This window comes from Bufo gargarizans, unplaced genomic scaffold, assembly GCF_014858855.1.
Source record: "Bufo gargarizans isolate SCDJY-AF-19 unplaced genomic scaffold, ASM1485885v1 original_scaffold_1921_pilon, whole genome shotgun sequence".
Taxonomy (NCBI): Eukaryota; Metazoa; Chordata; class Amphibia; order Anura; family Bufonidae; genus Bufo; species Bufo gargarizans.
The window spans coordinates 219,854-240,185 of NW_025334570.1; the positions used below are offsets into that span (position 1 = coordinate 219,854).

General features: G+C 46.5%; 1 protein-coding gene across 1 annotated transcript in view; it reads left to right on the forward strand.

Annotated features, from left to right (window-relative positions):
- The window catches only part of LONP2 (lon peptidase 2, peroxisomal), a 50,578-nt gene that overhangs the window by 14,097 nt on the left and 16,149 nt on the right, over positions 1-20,332 (forward strand). Inside the window, exons 7-11 of the mRNA XM_044274636.1 lie at positions 367-625; positions 2,520-2,661; positions 11,883-12,033; positions 14,612-14,738; positions 15,945-16,078. Coding sequence (XP_044130571.1) covers positions 367-625; positions 2,520-2,661; positions 11,883-12,033; positions 14,612-14,738; positions 15,945-16,078 — 813 coding nt within the window. The remainder of the gene's footprint in view (positions 1-366; positions 626-2,519; positions 2,662-11,882; positions 12,034-14,611; positions 14,739-15,944; positions 16,079-20,332) is intronic.

Below are 20,332 nucleotides of genomic sequence, written 5' to 3' on the forward strand. Positions count from 1 at the left end.
CACTGGATGCAGCAGGACCTGACGCTCCCAGGAGGATCATGTGACGTCATATCGTGTCCCCTTTAAGTTGCCACGACATTCAGGACCACCCTATAATATCTTTTAATTGTCCATTACACCCCAAAACAGGCGTATGTTCCCCCGGAGTGATCCCAGCAATGGAGAGCAGTTAGGAATATGATGGATTATGGGGGAGAAGTAATGGAAAATTGGAATTTTCTACAATGGTGACGGCATCTTACTGGTAAAATCATCACACAATTGTGTTTTATGTTTAAGGGCCTACATACTATAACTAGTGCAGAGCATGCTGGGACTTGTGGTTCCCCATAACTCAAGAGTGTTTTCACTTTGTTCTTGCTGTAGATCAGCTGGATATCCGCGCGGCCAGAATCCTGCTCGATAATGATCACTACGCCATGGCCAAGCTAAAAAGGAGGGTCCTGGAGTACCTGGCCGTCCGTCAGCTGAAGAACAATTTGAAAGGCCCCATCCTGTGTTTTGTGGGGCCTCCGGGGGTCGGAAAAACCAGCGTGGGAAGATCCATCGCAAAGACGCTGGGGAGAGAGTTCCACCGGATCGCACTGGGAGGAGTTTGTGATCAATCCGATATCCGTGGACACAGGTATGGCGGGCTGGGCCTTGATCTTACATCAGGATCTAGTAGATGTCCCCCATGGTGACCCCCTTCCCCCCCCTAGACTGTCCATTCCCTACAGTGCAATGCACTGAGGAGGCACGTGGGCAGTCGTGGGTGATCCTAAGGCCCCTTTCACACGGGCGAGTATTCCGCACGGGTGCAATGCATGAGGTGAATGCACTGAATCCTGACCCATTCATTTCTATGGGGCTGTGCACACGAGCAGTGATTTTTTTTTTCATGCATCGCTTGTGCGTTGCATGAAAATCGCAGCATGCTCCTCTTTGTGCTTTTTTCATGTAACGCAGGCCCTATAAAAATGATCGGGGTTGCGTAAAAATCGCAAGCAAGTGAGGATGCGGTGTGACTTTCACGCATGGTTGCTAGGAGACGATCGGGATGGGGACCCGATCATTATTATTTTCCCTTATAACATGGTTATAAGGGAAAATAATAGCATTCTGAATACAGACTGCATAGTACAATAGGGCTGGAGGGGTTAAAAAAAAATAATAATAATTGAACTCATCTTAATCAACTTGCTCTCGCAGCCGGCATCTCTTTTGTCTTCTTTTTTGCTGTGTGCAGTAAAAGGACCTGTGGTGAAGTCACTCCGGTCATCACATGGGCCATCACATGATCTTTTACCATGGTGATGGATCATGTGATGACCGGAGTGACGTCACCACAGGTCCTGTTTCTGCACACAGCTAAAAAGAAGACAGAAGTAGATGCCGGCTGCGCGAGCAAGTGGATTAAGGCGAGTTAAATTTTTTTTTTTTTTTTTATTTTTTTTAAACCCCTCCAGCCCTATTGTACGATGCATTCTGTATTCAGAATGCTATTATTTTCCCTTATAACCATGTTATAAGGGAAAATAATACAATCTATCCAGCACCTAACCAAAACCCGAACTCCTGTGAAGAAGTTCTGGTTTGGGTACCAAACATGGCGATTTTTCTCACGCGAGTGCAAAACGCATTACAATGTTTTGCACTCGCGCAGAAAAATCGCGCATGTTCCCGCAACGCACCCGCACCTTTTCCCACAACGCCCGTGTGAAAGAGGCCTAAGGGTGTTGTGCTGAATATCCTTGCCCCATTTTATCAAAAGTGAAACCCATATAAACCTAGTCCTAATACCCCTTTAAGTCAGTGAGAATTAAGTGAGGAACAACTGTGACAAACCCTCAGCTCTGAGAAATGCAAGGTCTCGATTGGTTTTGCTGGTCCTATTCAGCAGGTAGAGATATTGAAATTAGTGCTGGGGAATTAAAATACTGCAACATGTGAACACAGCCTGAAGAGTATGATTTGTTCATACTGGGGCAGCGGCGGCATTTACTGTGCTGCATCTTGTGGTTTGATATTAAGATGTTTCCCGGTCAGTCCTCTGATGTATTGTCTGTTTTCACACAAGGAATTCTCCTGTAGTGAGAGGAGTCAGTCCGCACATCCTTATCTGTAATGTATATACTATAAGGAGGATCATCTCCACTGCAGCAACAGAGAGGGGTCCACCTGTCTCCAGCATCTCCCCCTCCAACCCATGGGCTCCCTCATTAATAATGCTGGATCTGCCGGGGTGAGAAGATCCGGCCGGGGTTGTCGCCTGCAGATGACGTCTCCTGTTACTAAGCTGCAACATAAATTTACTGAGTGTGTGTGTGTGTGTGTGTGTATGTGTGTGTGTATATATATATATATATATATATATATATATATATATATATATATATATATATATATATATATATATATATATATATATTTATATATATATTGATACACCCAAACCCTTGAGCTCACTGAATAATTGCATAAAGGTCTTCTTCCTTTGCACACACTGACCATTCCAAATGGTCTCCTTACATTTATAGGCGCACCTACGTGGGCAGCATGCCCGGACGTATAATCAATGGGCTAAAGATCGTTGGTGTGAACAATCCAGTTTTTCTCCTTGATGAGGTGGATAAGCTTGGAAAAAGTCTCCAAGGAGACCCAGCAGCGGCACTATTGGAGGTGAGCTACGTACAGGAATATAACTACCATAATACTGCCTACAATGTACAGGAATATACCTACTATAATACTGCCTCTCCTATGTACAGTAATATAACTACTATAATACTGCCTCCTATGTACAAGAATATAACTACTATAATACTGCCTCGTATGTACAAGAATATATCTACTATAATACTGCCTCCTATGTACAAGAATATAACTACTATAATACTGCTCCTATGTACAATAATATAACTGCTATAATACTGCTCCTATGTACAAGAATATAACTACTATAATACTGCGTCCGATATACAAGAATATAATTACTATAATACTGCCTCCTATGTACAAGAATATCACTACTATAATACTGCCTCCTATGTACAAGAATATAACTACTATAATACTGCCTCCTATGTACAAGAATATAACTACTATAATACTGCTCCTATATACAAGAATATCACTACTATAATACTGCCTCCTATGTACAAGAATATAACTGCTATAATACTGCCTCCTATGTACAAGAATATAACTACTATAATACTGCCTCGTATGTACAAGAATATAACTACTATAATACTGCCTCCTATGTACAAGAATATAACTACTATAATACTGCGTCCGATATACAAGAATATAATTACTATAATACTGCCTCCTATGTACAAGAATATAACTACTATAATACTGCCTCCTATGTACAAGAATATAACTACTATAATACTGCTCCTATATACAAGAATATAACTACTATAATACTGCCCTCTTATGTACAAGAGAAGAGACCTCCCCTGAGTCTGTGGCTTCCAGCATCGTTGTGGGGGAGCTCACACTTTGCGCTGTTACTCTGCTGGATGGAGTCTGTGCGGCCACTTCTAGGGTTTCCGTGATGAAAACGCGCCGGTCTTACCTGGCGGAGGACACACGGGCTTCATTAGGAGGTCAGGAGAGGAGTGAATGAGAGAAAATCTGCTTTTTACTGCCAAGCTTAGGAGCGGTCATAAAGCGAGAGAGTGATGAGGTGCTGGAATAACAGAAATGGGGAGAATCTGGGCGGGTGTCCTGGCAGACGCAGAGCAGGGTGCAGGGGGTACAGCGGCGCCTTTCATCTGGGACATTTCTGGGGTTACCTTAAATCGCTCCTCTAAGACGTACATGGGGGTGTGATACAAAGGACCAGAGCCGCAGCTCACTGACCAACCTGGTAATATCAGGCAGTTACATAATAACCACCTCTGAAGCCTGGGTTCTAATGATATCAGGGAGTTGTCCTTTAGGCAGTTGTATTCATGTTCACAACATGTGGCGTTAATCATTATACAGATGTGATCGCTTCCATTAGAGGTGATTTAACGGCAGGGGAGGTGACACATGACCTGGCAGGCTGTCGGGGTGCCGTCCCCTGCACCCCAGGGTCACATTCCAGTCCACAGCTGGTTGTCATCTCGCTAGATGTTTGCCGCGATTTTTACAGACATCTGTCCGCCTCGCGTAGGGACCAGCGATCCACAGAGCCGGGTAATTCTTCTCTAGGGCTGATCACATCAGGGGGGTCGCATCTGTTTCACTTTAACTAACTAAAGCCACCATTGATGGCTGCACCCACCTAAAGGGGCACTCTCCAGTCCGATCGTGTACATTGAGTCTATTGTTCCCTGTTGTCGGCACTTCAGACACAGAGGGAGGATGAGGGTAGTATTTTTCTATAGGATGAGAGGCTGGAAGAGCAGAATCCTCCCCTAGGTTCACTACCTTACGTAAATATGTCCGGTGCTGAGACCCTCTAGAGAACGGTATGGCGGCACTATTAAGAGAGTGGTGGTGCAGTACCATTCACTTTGCTTGTTCCTGCAGCTAATCAGTGGAGTGCCAGGAGTCGGACCCCTAACAATTAGAAATCGATGACCTATCCTAAATATAGGATATCCATATTAAAGTCCCGAAGGACCCCTTGAATACGCCCTAAACATCGCTTGTCATGGCTGACTTTTATTGTGCCCCCCAAGAAGTAGTGTTAGGCTCATGTAGTGGAACACTAGGGGGCGCACATGGGCTCCTTATATATTCCACTGGGCACATAAAACGGTCGTGTCCCTTTTTAAGGATAATGTCAGTGTTACATAACATTCCGGAACAGAATATCGATGTAATCAGGGGATCGGCTCCCCCCATGTCGCCCGCTCCCTACCCCGAAGAGACCCAGCGATGGCCAGTGTGTTTACACAGCTGTGACCCCGCAGTATCAGGGCCGATACCAAGAGAGTCTCATGATGGGATTCTCTGCCGCGTTACACATTAAGGCATTAGAGCGCTTTCATTGGAATAAGACACCAATAATATGAGGATGTGACATCAGTGCAGAGATCGTTATCAGGGCAGCCAGGTGACAACCAGTATGGCCGTCGTTACACCTCCCACCATAGTTGTCACTCAGCTTTTCCAGCAAATCCCAATTCTGTAATGAAGACTTCCCTGCATGTGTCACCTGGAAGAGCTGCTAACCTTGTGTGTTCTGTGATAGAGGCCATATTGGTTTTGACCCAGATAGACGGTTGAGGTGGCGAGTACGAATGTCTTCTATGTCTCCAGACTTCATAACGTTATATTAGAGAATTGCTTATAAAGTAACTGCAAAGCTCCAAAGTAGAACTTTACTATATGAAAAACAGAAATATATATGGAATTATTGACTTTGGCATTTTATTCCGAACCTAAAAATCAGTGTTCAAATAAACCCGACTGTCACATTAATCCATCATAAAAGCAATGAAGAAGGAGAAAGTTTTTCTTCAGTCTTTCTCTTCCTGCTGTAGAATATCATTAGAAAAACAGGACATTTCTCACAATGATTTAATCTATTTTTGAAAGAAGTGCCTTGAGAAAATACCAGTAACATATCATTACTGTTTACTACTATAATACTGACCCTATCTACAAGAATATACTATAATACTGCCCTCTATGTACAAGAATATAACTACTATAATACTGCTCCTATGTACAAGAATATAACTACTATAATACTGCTCCTATGTACAAGAATATAACTACTATAATACTGCTCCTATGTACAAGAATATAACTGCTATAATACTGCTCCTATGTACAAGAATATAACTATATAATACTGCCTCCTATGTACAAGAATATAACTATATAATACTGCTCCTATGTAGAAGAATATAACTACTATAATACTGCCTCCTATGTACAAGAATATAACTACTATAATACTGTTCCTATGTAGAAGAATATAACTGCTATAATACTGCCTGCTATGTACAGGAATATAACTACTATAATACTGTTCCTATGTAGAAGAATATAACTACTATAATACTGCCTCCTATGTACAAGAATATAACTACTATAATACAGCCACCTATGTACAAGAATATAACTACTATAATACTGCTCCTATGTACAAGAATATAACTGCTATAATACTGCCTCCTATGTACAAGAATATAACTACTATAATACTGCTCCTATGTGCAAGAATATAACTACTATAATACTGCCTCCTATGTACAAGAATATAACTATATAATACTGCCTCCTATGTACAAGAATATAACTACTATAATACTGTTCCTATGTAGAAGAATATAACTGCTATAATACTGCCTCCTATGTACAGGAATATAACTACTATAATACTGCTCCTATGTACAAGAATATAACTACTATAATACTGTTCCTATGTAGAAGAATATAACTACTAGAATACTGCCTCCTATGTACAAGAATATAACTACTATAATACTGCCTGCTATGTACAGGAATATAACTACTATAATACTGCTCCTATGTACAAGAATATAACTACTATAATACTGCCTCCTATGTACAAGAATATAACTACTATAATACAGCCACCTATGTACAAGAATATAACTACTATAATACTGCTGCTATGTAGAATAATATAACTACTATAATACTGCCCTCTATGTAGAAGAATAGAACTGCTATAATACTGCCTCCTATGTGTTGCTTTCTCTTCGATGTCCTTTGCTCTGTGACCTTTCCTAATTCCCTGACATCAGGTTGCGGCGGCTCTCGTTCTCGGAGCACTTGGCATCAGGTGATGGATCTGGTTGACGGCGCTGGGTCACATTTCCAATGTTGCGGTCAAAGTCTGTCTCCCCCCCCGAAACTGTGAAACCTGATCCGATACAGGGAGATCACATGACCTGTCCTTGTCGTCGGAATGTCCTCGGTTTCCTGTCCTCGGAGTCATTAGGCAGAACCCCGGATTCCTTCCTCTTTGCCGCCGTTATTACACTACAGGGCCGCATTTGTTCTAATTTTAGATGACCTTTGATAATTCTTCTAGAAGAGGCTGTGTATTATAATGGGTGGGGGGGGGGGGGTCGCTCCATTTTTACATGGTTTTCCCCTCGGACGGCTTGTTATAAAATATTACAGTGCGCTTTTTGTGTGCGGCGAGCACTTAGCCGGCGCTGGTGACTGCCATGTATTCATATCCAGCCAGAAAGACACTTTGGCTTAATCCTTCTAAATTGAGGTCTGGCTGGCCGGGCGCTGCGCCGTACCAGACCATATATCTTACGTATTTTTCTTGGACGCGCCTGCTCCTCTCCCCCTCCTCTTGCTGCTCCGCCGCTGAGGCTATTAAGCGTGCGTTATGAAATGTGTGGCAGATGCTGGAACCCCCCAGAGCTCAGCGCCCATGGTGAGAAGCGTGTGCCGTCCCGGCATATCTTTCTCCATAAAGCAAGGTCGCAGTTAACCCTTCCTCTCCTGTATTACTCCCTAAATTGGCGAATTCTGCGGAAATGCTATTTAAATGGTCCTCATAGGTTATTAATTGCCAAATTTTTGCCTAGACTTTTGTATTGTGGCCTGTCCTCGGGATAGGTCATCTATATCAGATTGGTGGGGGTCCAGCTCCCAGGAGACCCGGCAATCAGCGGTTTGAAGAGGCTTCAGCGCTCCTGTGAGCGTAGTAACGTCTTGCCTCTTCCTAGGCCAATGTGGTCACACTCATCGGTCACATGACCTAGGTAACAGCTCAGTCCGATTCAGGTGAATTGGGCTACGATGCAATAACAAGCACAGCCACTATACAATGGATGGCGCTGTGCTTGGTAGGCACCGGAGTGCCACGGCCTCCTCAAACAGCTGATCGGCGGGGGTGCTGGGTATCAGACCCCCTCTAGAAGTCAAACCCATCCCTCTCCACCTTTTTCCAAATCTTGAAAAAACCCTTTAATAAAAGTGCCGGTTTCGTAACAAAAGTGGCGCATCTTCCTACAGTCTGTGCACCCGGAAAGCAGATCTACGTAAGTGATGACCCAGCTTGAGTTTGCTCTATAACTTACGACAGTTTTTGGTGATATGATGTAAATATACCTCTGGGAGGTTCCACTATCCCCCACCTTAATATTTTTTTATTTATTTTTTATTTCCAGGAAGTAAAATTTTTGCACAGATTATGCACGCCCCAAACTTTTTTTACTTTTTGACTCCAGAAAGTTGCACACATTTCGACCATCTCCTTTTTGTGTTTTAGTTCTTTGCTGTTTTAAAGATCTCTCCTTGCCGTCAGTAAATGGAGGCATTCATTGTTTACATCATCCAGGCTGAATACTTCTCACAGCTGAGGGTTTGTAACAATTGTATCTAGGGTTGTTGCGGGTATCGAAATTTCGATACCCAATCGATGCTCTTGTCCCAGTATCGTATCGATACCGGGATTTCCATTTTTTCGATACTGTGCTGCGCTACTGCGCAGTCTAGTATCACAGAACATGAGCGCGCTGCTGTCGGCGCGCTCATGTTCTCTCAGCAGCACGGGGAGAAGGAAGCAGTCTCTCCCTCCCTCTGTGCTGCCGCTGCCACCAATGGACGGAGAGAGGGGCGGAGGAGGGGCGGGCGCACTGCGCCACCAATGATAGGACTATTCCTACACAGAGCGGCGCCCAGCGATGTCCGAGCAATTACTATTATTCCTGGGCGCCGCTCCGTTCGCCCGCTGTGCCCCATTACTGTCTCCTCTCCTGCTCCACATGCCAATTACTATCGGAGCGATGGCGAGGAGAAAGCAACTTCTCTAGTGGGCGTTCCTTCTCCCTGCGCTGTGATTGGACAGCGCTACAGCCAGGGAGAAGGAACGCCCACTAGAGAAGCTGATGTCTCCTCCCCATTGCTCCAATAGTAATTAGCATATGGAGCAGGAGAGGAGACAGTAATGGGGCACTGTGGACGAACGGAGAGGCGCCCAGGAATAATGGTGAGTGCTGAGACATCTCTGGGCGCCGCTCTGTGTAGCCTAATACTTAAAGTCTGGACCCAGGAAAAGTAGTCTAACACATAATACAGGAGGCGGGTGTCGGCAGCAGAATCGCATTGCCGGCACCCTGCCTCTGACAGAGAGCTGCGATCAGCGGCAGTTAACCCCTCAGGTGCGGCACCTGAGGGGTTAACTGCCGCTGATCTGCCAGTACCAGCCTCCTGTATTAAGGGGTAATTATCATTGGTGGCGCAGTGCGCCCTCAACCCCCACCCCATTAAAATCATTGGTGGCACAGTGCCCCCCCACCCCCCACCCCCCCAGTATTAAAATCATTAGTGGCAGTAGCCACAGGGTCCTCTCCCCTCCTCCTCATTGGTGGCAGTGGCAGCTTCTGATCGGAGCCCCAACAGTGTAATCCTGGGGCTCCGATTGGTTACCATGGCAGCCAGGACACTACTGAAGCCCTGGCTGCCATGGTAACATCCCTGATGCTGTGTGCACAGAGCAGCAGGGGGAGTGTGAGGTCCTAATCACCCTGATAGAGCTCTATCGGGGTGAATAGGACAAGGGATGAAAAAAATCCCAGGTTCTATCCCCTAAGGGCGGAAATAGTTATTAAATAAAAATGAAAAGTAAAAAAAAGCAAACACCAAAATATTAAGTATGACTCACCCTCTTTCCCAATTTCACGTGTAAAATGTATAAACAATAAATAAACATATCACATATCGCCACGTCAGAAAAGTCCAAACTATTAAAATATAAAAAAAATCTATGCGGCAAACGCCGGAACAGAAAAAAAAAATATATAAAAATTGCGCAATTCGCAAGTTTTTTAAATGCAGAATGCACGTGGCTTTTATGGTTTATTTTTTCGCGTGGTATCGAGTATCGCAATACTTTTTTATGGTATCGAAACCGAATCAAAAATTTGGTATCGCAACAACTCTAATTGTGTCCAGTCCAGGCAATCCTCTGTGAGCTGGACACCTCAGAAATCTCTCCCTTGTGTTGATTGTAACATTTCGCCGGCAGTGACACCGTCTATCCTCTGTGAGACCATCATCCTGGACACCAGACTGTTACCGGTCGCTTGTGTGGATACATTGTATCCGTCTGATCTCCACGAGTGATGATCTCGGAGGATCCGGGCAGAAACAAAGTATCGCTGCCGGTGAAATGTTACACGTTGTCAGGACAGGGGAGAGATCTGTGCAGCTGATGTGTGTGACTGGTTACTATGTAACAAACCCTCAACTGTCAGAAGTATTGGTGTTCCACCCTCTCTATTCACTGACAGCAAGCACATTCTTGTGACGGTGAAAGCATCAGGTCTAATACATACAAGGAAATGAGCAGATCTGTGATTTCCTTCTGAACATAGAAATATCTGGATTTTTCCAAATTTTAGGCCTTTCTCTGCGCACGCTGCCGCTCGTGACTGTAACCTCTTGAAGACAGGAAGCGCGCGACGAGCGAGCTAGAAAGTTCCACTATTTTTGGAAGCGCTTCCTTTCCCACGATTCTCTGCACTGGTTACATTGTGTCTATAGTCTCGTCGCCGGGGTTGGGGGAGAACTTCTCACACTGGTCTGGCTGGGACTCTCTCCTGTGTCATGTGATGTCAGCCTGCGTGTGTGTGTATATGTATGTATATATATATATATATATATATATATGTGTGTGTACGCACGCACGCCCGGTTACTGTAAGGAATATCCAGATACTCTTCATGGTCCTGTGTGCGGCTAGTCATCGGCCATGATACATCATCTCCATTAGGCTTGTTGCACACGAACGTGTGTGCTCCGTGGCCGTATTGTGGACCGCATTTGCGGATCTGCAATACACGGGCACCGTTCCATGTGCATTCCGCATCACTGATGCGGACTCATTAACTTCAATGGGTCGACAAATCCGGAGATGCAGAATGATGCGGAACAGAAGCACTGCGGAGTGCTTCCGTGGGGTTTCGTCCCGTACTTCCGTTCCGCAAAAAGATAGAACATGTTCTATCTTTTTGCGGAATGGGCGGATTGCGGACCCATTCAAGTGAATGGCTCCGCTGCGGCTGCCCCACGGTGGGTGTTCATGCATTGCGGCCTGCAATTTGCGGGCCGCAGCACAGCCACAGGGCGCACACGTTTGTGTGCAAGAGGCCTTAGGGAGCCGCATCAATATTTTGGATCAATACTCAAATTTGCTTTAATTTCTTTGCAGTGCAGAATGAATGTTCCTTACTTAGAAACTGTCAACAAGCTGCTGTTGACTGATCTATTCTCCTTATCAGAAGCTTCTGTTTAGAATCTGATTAGCTCCCTGGCTTCATGAAAACCCTAACGGGCAATGCTCGACCTGATTTATTTGAATGTTCATTTATTAAAAGGACTGTACAGTTTTATTTTTTTTTAGATTGCACAAATGCAAAACGTTACTGAGAATGTAATGCAGACTTCAAATGTCTTGTTTATGAAGCCAATATAAGTGACTTTGGAGCTCCCCTTTAAGTACCCCTTAGCTATGAGTAATCTCCTGCACCTGTAGGTAAAGGCCCACAGGTCTGGATGCAGAGAAGGGAACATCTATGTCTAAACCTGTCAACACCCTGTAAAATAATTACCACCGTCCAGGTAAACTCATTATTGCAAGGCAGGAACCTTTTAAACTGGATGTAGTCATCATCCGCAGATGTAGGATCCATTCTGCTGAGTCGTGTCACTGTATCCTTTAGTGCGGCTTCAGTTACAGGCAACACCTAAGTCTCTCCCAGATTTCCAAGTAGGAGTACAGTAAAACCCTGATGTATAACCCGACACCCAGAATGCACTGCTGCTGTCAGCCTCCTGTGGTGAGGTCACGGACAGCAGCCCTGGAACTACAGATCCCAGCATGACCTGTGTGTTTCACCCCGATGAAGACTTACTACCATCATTGCCATTCACTCCTAGTCTTGTCCCTTTTGTAGGTTCTCGACCCGGAGCAGAATCACAGTTTCACCGACCATTATCTGAATGTGGCCTTTGACTTATCCCAGGTGCTATTCATTGCCACCGCCAATACAACCGCCACTATTCCACCTGCGCTGCTAGACCGCATGGAGGTTCTCGAGGTTCCAGGTAAAGGTCCTGTCTGGAGATATATTCACCTTCCCTTAAAGAAGACCTGTCACCTCTCCTGACATACCTTTTTTAATAGCTTCATGCATCCCCCATGTAATAACAGTTCTGGAGCATCTCTTCTCATGGCTCTATGTTGTGCCTTTATTATTTCTACTAGAAGTTATGAATGAATTGCCAGCAGTCTGCAGTAAGGGTACAGAGGGGCGGTAACCAGTTGGGGGTGGGGGTGTCGCTGCACAGTCTCACTCTATCCAATCAGTGCTGCCATTTTCATACTGCGCAGGTACCCCCCCCCCACACTGGTTACCACCCGTCTGTGTCCTTACTGCAGACTGCTAGCAATTCATTCATAACTGTTGGCATGTACTTAGCTTTGTACCACTATTGATATGGATTAAAGACCCTCTTCTATTGGATGCTGCCTCCACTCTTCCTTTTTGTTTGGACATTGATAAGGAGCCACTGGACAAGGCTCTACAGCAGGGGTGTCAAACTCAAATGCATCGGGGGCCGCATCAGCAGTTTGGTCACCCTCAAAGGGCCGGTTGTATCTGTAGGACTATGTGTCCACTCACTGTATAATCGTATCTCTAATAGTTAATGGTTACCGTATGTATATAATCGCATAAGGAGCGCTGACAGTGGCGTTGCTAGGGCTGGTGTCACCCGGTGCAGTAGAAAATGGTGTCACCCCCCAAGCCCCCCCCCCCCCCCCCCCAGTAGTTATTAACCCCTTTTAGCAGTCCCCTGCTGGGACTGCTGAAAGGGGTTAATTATAACTACTGTGGGAGCAAAAGAGGGAATAAATAACTACACTGAAGAGGGGACTGAAAGGGGTTAATAAATACTGTTAAGGAGGGACTGCTGAAAGAGATTAATAACTACTGTGAAGGGGCTTCACAGTAGTTATTAACCCCTTTCAGCAGTCTTCACAGTATTTATTAAACTCAGCAGTCCCCCTTCAGTGAAAGGGGGACTGCTGGGGTTAATAACTACTGTGAAGGGGGACTGCTGAAAGGGGGAAATAACTATTAAGAGGGGGCTGCTGAAAGGGGTTAATAACTACTGTGAAGGGGGACTGCTGAAAGGGGTTAATAACTACTGTGAAGACTGCTGAAAGGGGTTAATAACTACTGTGAAGCCCCTTCAGTAGTTATTAACCCCTTTTTCAGCAGTCCCCCATTCACAGTATTTATTAACCCCTTTCAGTCCCCTCTTCAGTGTAGCTAATTATTCCCTCCTTTGCTCCCACAGTAGTTATAATTAACCCCTTTCAGCAGCGCCAGCCCAGTAGCCATTCACATACGGTCTTTCCCCCCTTTCAAGTTTCACAATCACCAGCCTTCACCTTTTTATTATCATTATCACTTACACCCGATACAGGAGCCGGGAGGATCAGCTGTGAGGGAGGCGGTACTTACATCTACAAGCGCTCGCCGAGAGGAGGGAGGAGGCAGGCCGGGAGGACAGGCGCTGGCAGCGTGGGTCATACAACATGCGCTCACGCCGCCTGCTTCATTCATAAAGTGGGCGGCGCAGGCGCGTGACGTATGACTCACACTGCCAGCGCCCATCCTCCCAGCCTGCCTCCTCCCTCCTCTCGGCGAGCGATTTGTAGATGTAAGTACCGCCTCCCTCACAGCTGATCCTCCCGGCTCCTGTATCGGGTGTAAGTGATAATGATAATAAAAAGGTGAAGGCTGGCGGCCGGCGGCGGCTACGCGGGGCACATGACAAGGTCTGGCGGGCCGGATTCGGCCCGCGGGCCTTGTTTGACACCCGTGCTCTACAGAGACGTGCATCTGAGATATTGATCATCACAACTCAAAGTGGGTGCTGTATTTTCCTTTTCTTTTTGCAACATTACTGCAGGCTGCTAGCAATTCATTAATAACTTCTAGCAGGAATAATAAAGGAACAGCACAACATAGAGCCATAAGAATAGATGCTCCAGAATCGTTAATAAATGGGGAATGCATGAAGCTATTAAAACATGCATGTTAGGAGAGGTGACAGGTCCTCTTTAATCCATCTCTATGAATGTCACTGTCTGCTGCTGGTGGAGTCACTGTGTACATACATTACTTATCCTGTACTGACCCTGAGTTACATCCTGTATTATACTCCAGAGCTGCACTCACTATTCTGCTGGTGCAGTCACTGCGTACGTACATACATTACATTACTTATCCTGTATTATACTCCAGAGCTGCACTCACTATTCTGCTGGTGGAGTCACTGTGTACATACATTACTTATCCTGTATTGATCCTCAGTTACAGCCAGTATTACACTCCAGAGCTGCACTCACTATTCTGCTGGTGGAGTCACTGTGTACATACATTACTTATCCTGTAAATCATCCTGAGTTACTTCCTCTATTATAATCAAGAGATGAACTCATTCTGTACACTGTTCTACTAGCTTCAGAGCTGAAATCTCCCACTATTGCCTGGTTTATCAGTGTGTGCTCAGAGCCTCCTTTTTTAGTTTTGTATTCTGTTTCTAATAAGACGTAGCAGAATTGTGACTGCAGCTCTGGGGTCCAGCACACATGGTTTGTGATTCATTACAGGGTACAGCCAGGAGGAGAAGCTGGAGATTGCACACAGACACCTGATTGCTAAACAGCTGGCCCAGCACGGGCTGACCCCTGAGCAGATCCAGATCCCACCTGAAACCACCCAGGAAATTATCACCCGGTAAGTATTCCCTGAGGCACGAGGTGGGTGTTTATTATCACTTTATAATCATCTGATGAGTCGGGGATGGCTTAGTAACCACCTAATTACTCTGGCCACATGTTAATTTCATTTCTTTTATGTATCTCTGATTGCTGGCAGTGAATGATGCTGAACACTTGCCCTGCTCAAGTCCATCTAACGCAGCTGCACAATTCACTACAGGAGAGGGCTCTGATGCACTGCAACGTTCTTCTATACTTTGCCTGAATTCACTATTTCGTAAAGATCACCGTTTGCAGTCAGTGAAAGGAATCGTTTTTGCTCAACTGACAGGGTTGCTGTCAGTTGAGCAAAAACGATTCCTTTCACTGACTGCAAACGGTGATCTTTACGAAATAGTGAATTCAGGCAAAGTATAGAAGAACGTTGCATAATATTCCATTATACAATTATTTAAAGGCTATGTACACCTTCGGAGGCATTTTTTTTTTATGATTGTTTTTTCTCATTTTGGGCAAAAAATATTTTTGGGAATTGTTTTTTATTAAAATATTGAGCCGGTCTGTCTCAAAGGGTTAACTGTTTAGCTGTGTGACTGGTACTTTCACTTTGTGCTGGTCATCTAATAACCTTATCTCTGCTTTTCTAAGAGGTCATAAAGGCTTATTTAAGCCACATTCTTTTCCGTAAGATGAGAACTGAGCTATAATGAGTGTTTGTAATGTCAGAGAGCAGAGATAAGGAGCCCGTCACCTCCCCAGATGACAGAGCAGAAAGAAAATTCAGATCCCTCTATTTGAGCATCTCAGACCTGTACAGAAAAAAGGGCTCCATATTTGTAATATTATTGTAAATTATTGTAAATTATTTTTAGTTCAAAATGAGTACAATGCAATAAAAAAAAATGCCCCAAAGGTGTACATAGCCTTTAAGATTTACTCGCATGCAACCAGAAAATCCTTGGTGAGAACACTATAAGGCATGCAGAGGTGTAACTGGAGCTTCTAGGCCCATTGCAAATCTTGTGGCCATCGCTCCCACGCCCATGTGCCATTGACTGCTGTCCTCCTATGTGGAGATAAATGTCTCCAGAATTAGCTGAGCTGCAATACCAGACACAGCCTGTGGACAGGTGTGGCGCTGTTTATGGAAGAGAGCAGCCCTGTTTCTCTAATCTTGGACGGCCCCTTTTATTAACCCTTGTGCTGCCATCTCTCCTGGCAGGTACACACGTGAAGCTGGAGTCCGCTCCTTGGACAGGAGGTTAGGGGCTGTGTGCAGAGCGGTTGCTGTTAAAGTCGCTGAAGGGCAACACAGGCATGGAAAATCGGAGACCTCCGATGTGACGGACGTAGAGGGTGAGTCGTTTGCTCGGCCGATTATTCTAGACATTTTTGCCGGTGGACAATCCCTGGTGATGAGCCATACAACAGCCACCATTCAGGTCATTTTCTGATCCATTTAAGGATTGGACTTGTGCCTGACGTCAAGCTTGCTGACTGTCTCCAGTAACGACGATCAGCCCTGTAGATACAGTTTCTTACTCCTTCCCGCTTGGCACATGAGCTCTGCTGCTGATGACATGATACACGACTGCCGTCTCCTGCTGATGACCCCGCACTTGCTGACTGTCTCCAGTAACGACGATCAGCCCTGTAGATACAGTTTCTTACTCCTTCCCGCTTGGCACATGAGCTCTGTTACTGATGACATGATACACGACTGCCGTCTCCTGCTGATGACCCCGCACTTGCTGACTGTCTCCAGTAACGACGATCAGCCCTGTAGATACAGTTTCTTACTCCTTCCCGCTTGGCACATGAGCTCTGTTACTGATGACATGATACACGACTGCCGTCTCCTGCTGATGACCCCGCACTTGCTGACTGTCTCCAGTAACGACGATCAGCCCTGTAGATACAGTTTCTTACTCCTTCCCGCTTGGCACATGAGCTCTGCTGCTGATGACATGATACACGACTGCCGTCTCCTGCTGATGACCCCGCACTTGCTGACTGTCTCCAGTAACGACGATCAGCCCTGTAGATACAGTTTCTTACTCCTTCCCGCTTGGCACATGAGCTCTGTTACTGATGACATGATACACGACTGCCGTCTCCTGCTGATGACCCCGCACTTGCTGACTGTCTCTCCAGTGTTGCCAAGAGAGATTTCCTCATCCTGATTTTGCTTGCTCAGCCGCTTTACTCATTCGCAGGTGCCATTTGGAGTGAATTTTCAGATTTACGGCGGTTATTTCCGGTCGGATTTGCCTGCTCCCCCTGCTCCCCCCCCCCCCATTCAACGCTTAGTAGCAAAAGGAATCACTGTCACCTTCCCAGAAAGGTTTAAAGGTTTTCCGGCGTTGCACTTGACGCTTGTGAGTTCTCACCTCTCGCCCGCCACGCAGCTGCACACCTGCCGGCCCCCTGCTATGGTAATGCGTTCCCCAAATGTTAAAGGGGGGGAGGGGTCGTTCTCACTTCCACCGTCCAGGGAAACACTTCTGTTCTCCTATGGCCTCCTGCACACGAACGTTGTGTGCATCCGTGGCCGTTGTGCCGTTTTCCGTTTTTTTTCACGGACCCATTGACTTTCAATGGGTCCGTGGAAAAATCGGAAAATGCACCGTTTGGCAGCCGCATCCGTGAGCCGTGTTTCCTGGCCGTGAAAAAAATATGACCTGTCCTATTTTTTTCACGGCCAACGGTTCACGGGCCCATTCAAGTCAATGGGTCCGTGAAAGAACACGGATGCACACAAGATTGGCATCCGTGTCCGTGATCCGTGGCCGTAGGTTAGTTTCATACAGACGGATCCGAAGATCCGTCTGCATAAAAGCTTTTTCAGAGCTGAGTTTTCACTTCGTGAAAACTCAGATCCGACAGTATATTCTAACACAGAAGCGTTCCCATGGTGATGGGACGCTTCTAGTTAGAATACACTACAAACTGTGTACAAGACTGCCCCCTGCTGCCTGGCAGCACCCGATCTCTTACAGGGGGATATGATAGTGCGGCACCTGAAGGGGTTAATTGTACTATCATATCCCCCTGTAAGAGATCAGGGCTGCCAGGCAGCAGGGGGCAGACCCCCCCCCCCCCTCCCCAGTTTGAATATCATTGTGCGGCCCCCCCCTCCCCTGTTGTTAACTCGTTGGTGGCCAGTGTGCGCACCCCCCTCCCTCCCTCCCTCTATTGTTTTAATACATTGGGGCCAGTGTGCGCGCGCCCCCAACCCCCCCCCCCCTCCCTCCCTCTATTGTTTTAATACATTGGGGCCAGTGTGCGCACCCCCCAACCCCCCCCCCCCTCCCTCCCTCTATTGTAATAATAGCATTGGGGCCAGTGTGCGCACAACCCCCCCCCCCCCCCACAGCCCCCCCCCCCGATCATCGGTGGCAGCGGAGTAGAAGATTTTCATACTTACCTGGCTGCTGGCTGCTGCGATGTCTGCGTCCGGCCGGGAGCTCCTCCTACTGGTAAGTGACAGCAATGCGCCGCACAGACCTGTCACTTACCAGTAGGAGGAGCTCCCGGCCGGACACAGAGATCGCAGCAGCCAGCAGCCAGGTAAGTATGAATCTTCTACTCCGCTGGCCCCAATGCTATTATTACAATAGAGGGAGGGAGGGGGGGGGGGTGGGGGGGCGCGCACACTGGCCCCAATGCTATTATTACAATAGAGGGAGGGAGGGGGGTGCGCACACTGGCCACCAACGAGTTAACAATAGGGGAGGGGGGGCCCACTGGCCACCAATGAGTTAAAAACAGGGGGGGGGGGGGTCTGCCCCCTGCTGCCTGGCAGCACCTGCCAGGCAGCAGGGGGCAGTCATGTACACAGTTTTTTTGTATATTCTAACCTGAAGCGTCTCCATCACCATGGGAACGCCTCTGTGTTAGAATATACTGTCGGAAATGAGTTTCACGATGTAGCTCATATCCGACAGTATATTCTAACATAGAGGCGTTCCCATGGTGATGGGGACGCTACAAGTTAAAATATACCATCGGATTGGAGAAAACTCCAATCCGATGGTATAACAGAACTCCAGACTTTACATTGAAAGTCAATGGGGACGGATCCGTTTGAAATGGCACCATATTGTGTCAACATCAAACGGATCCGTCCCCATTGACTTGCATTGTAATTCAGGACGGATCCGTTTGGCCCCGCACGGCCAGGCGGACACCAAAATGACTTTTTTTTCATGTCCGTGGATCCTCCAAAAATCAAGGAAGACCCACGGACGGAAAAACGGTCACGGATCACGGACCTACGGACCCCGTTTTTGCGGACCGTGTAAAAAAACGTTCGTGTGCAGGAGGCCTATGACTGTGCATACCGCCGGCGTCCATTACCACATGTGCGAAGAAGGCAACCACGCTTTTTATGTAGCAAATGTATAGGTGCCCATAGAGGTGGGGGGCAATAACCCCAGCCCATGGCATCCATATACTCTGACAATTTTGGCGCTGCCTCTTTAAGACTTCCTGCTGTTTGTGGATCTTCATGCTTTGCTTGTTTCACAGGTTTTCCACATTACTGAGGGGGTCATGGATATTAAAGGGGTTTTCCACATAGCGTCGTGTGCGGTCACGTCACTGGTGGACATGACACCGGTACCCAGAGGAGTAATCTCAGTCCCAATGCTAAATCGGAAACAGCGCCCGCACCTTTTGTGTGCCCTTCATTACCCTGTTGTCTTCTTATGTGGGGTCTTTGGCCCCCTCGGGCACCAGGGACTCCTGGGTGCGACTGCTACCTCTGCAACCCTAAGGCCTCTTTCAGACGGGCGGTGTGGCAAAGGGTGCGGGTCCGTTGCGGGAACATGCACGATTTTTCCGCGCGAGTGCAAAACATTGTAATGCGTGCTTGGGATCGGTGTTCTGTAGATTGTATTATTTTCCCTTATAACATGGTTATAAGGGAAAATAGCGCTGGAGGGGTTAAAAAAATAATAATTTAACTTGCCTTAATCCACTTGATCGCGCAGCCGGCATCTCTTCTGTCTTCTTTCTTTGCTTTGTGCAGGAACAGGACCTGTGGTGACGTCACTCCGGTCATTACATGGTCCATCACATGATCCATCACATGATCCATCACCATGGTAAAAGATCATGTGATGACCGGAGTGACGTCACCACAGGTCCTGTTCCTGCACAAAGCAAAGAAAGAAGACAGAAGAGATGCCGGCTGCGCGATCAAGTGGATTAAGGTGAGTTAAAATTTTTTTATTTTTTTTTAACCCCTCCAGCGCTATTGTACTATGCATTCTGTATTCAGAATGCTATTATTTTCCCTTATAACCATGTTATAAGGGAAAATAATAATGATCGGGTCTCCATCCCGATCGTCTCCTAGCAACCGTGCGTGAAAATCGCACCGCATCCGCACTTGCTTGCGGATGCTTGCGATTTTCAGGCAATACCATTCATTTCTATGGGGCCTGCGTTACGTTAAAAACACACAAAATAGAGCATGCTGCGATTTTCACGCAACGCACAATTGGTGCGTGAAAATCACCGCTCATGTGAACAGCCCCATAGAAATGAATGGGTCGGGATTCAGTGCAGGTGCAATGCGTTCACGTCATGCATCGCATGCGCGCG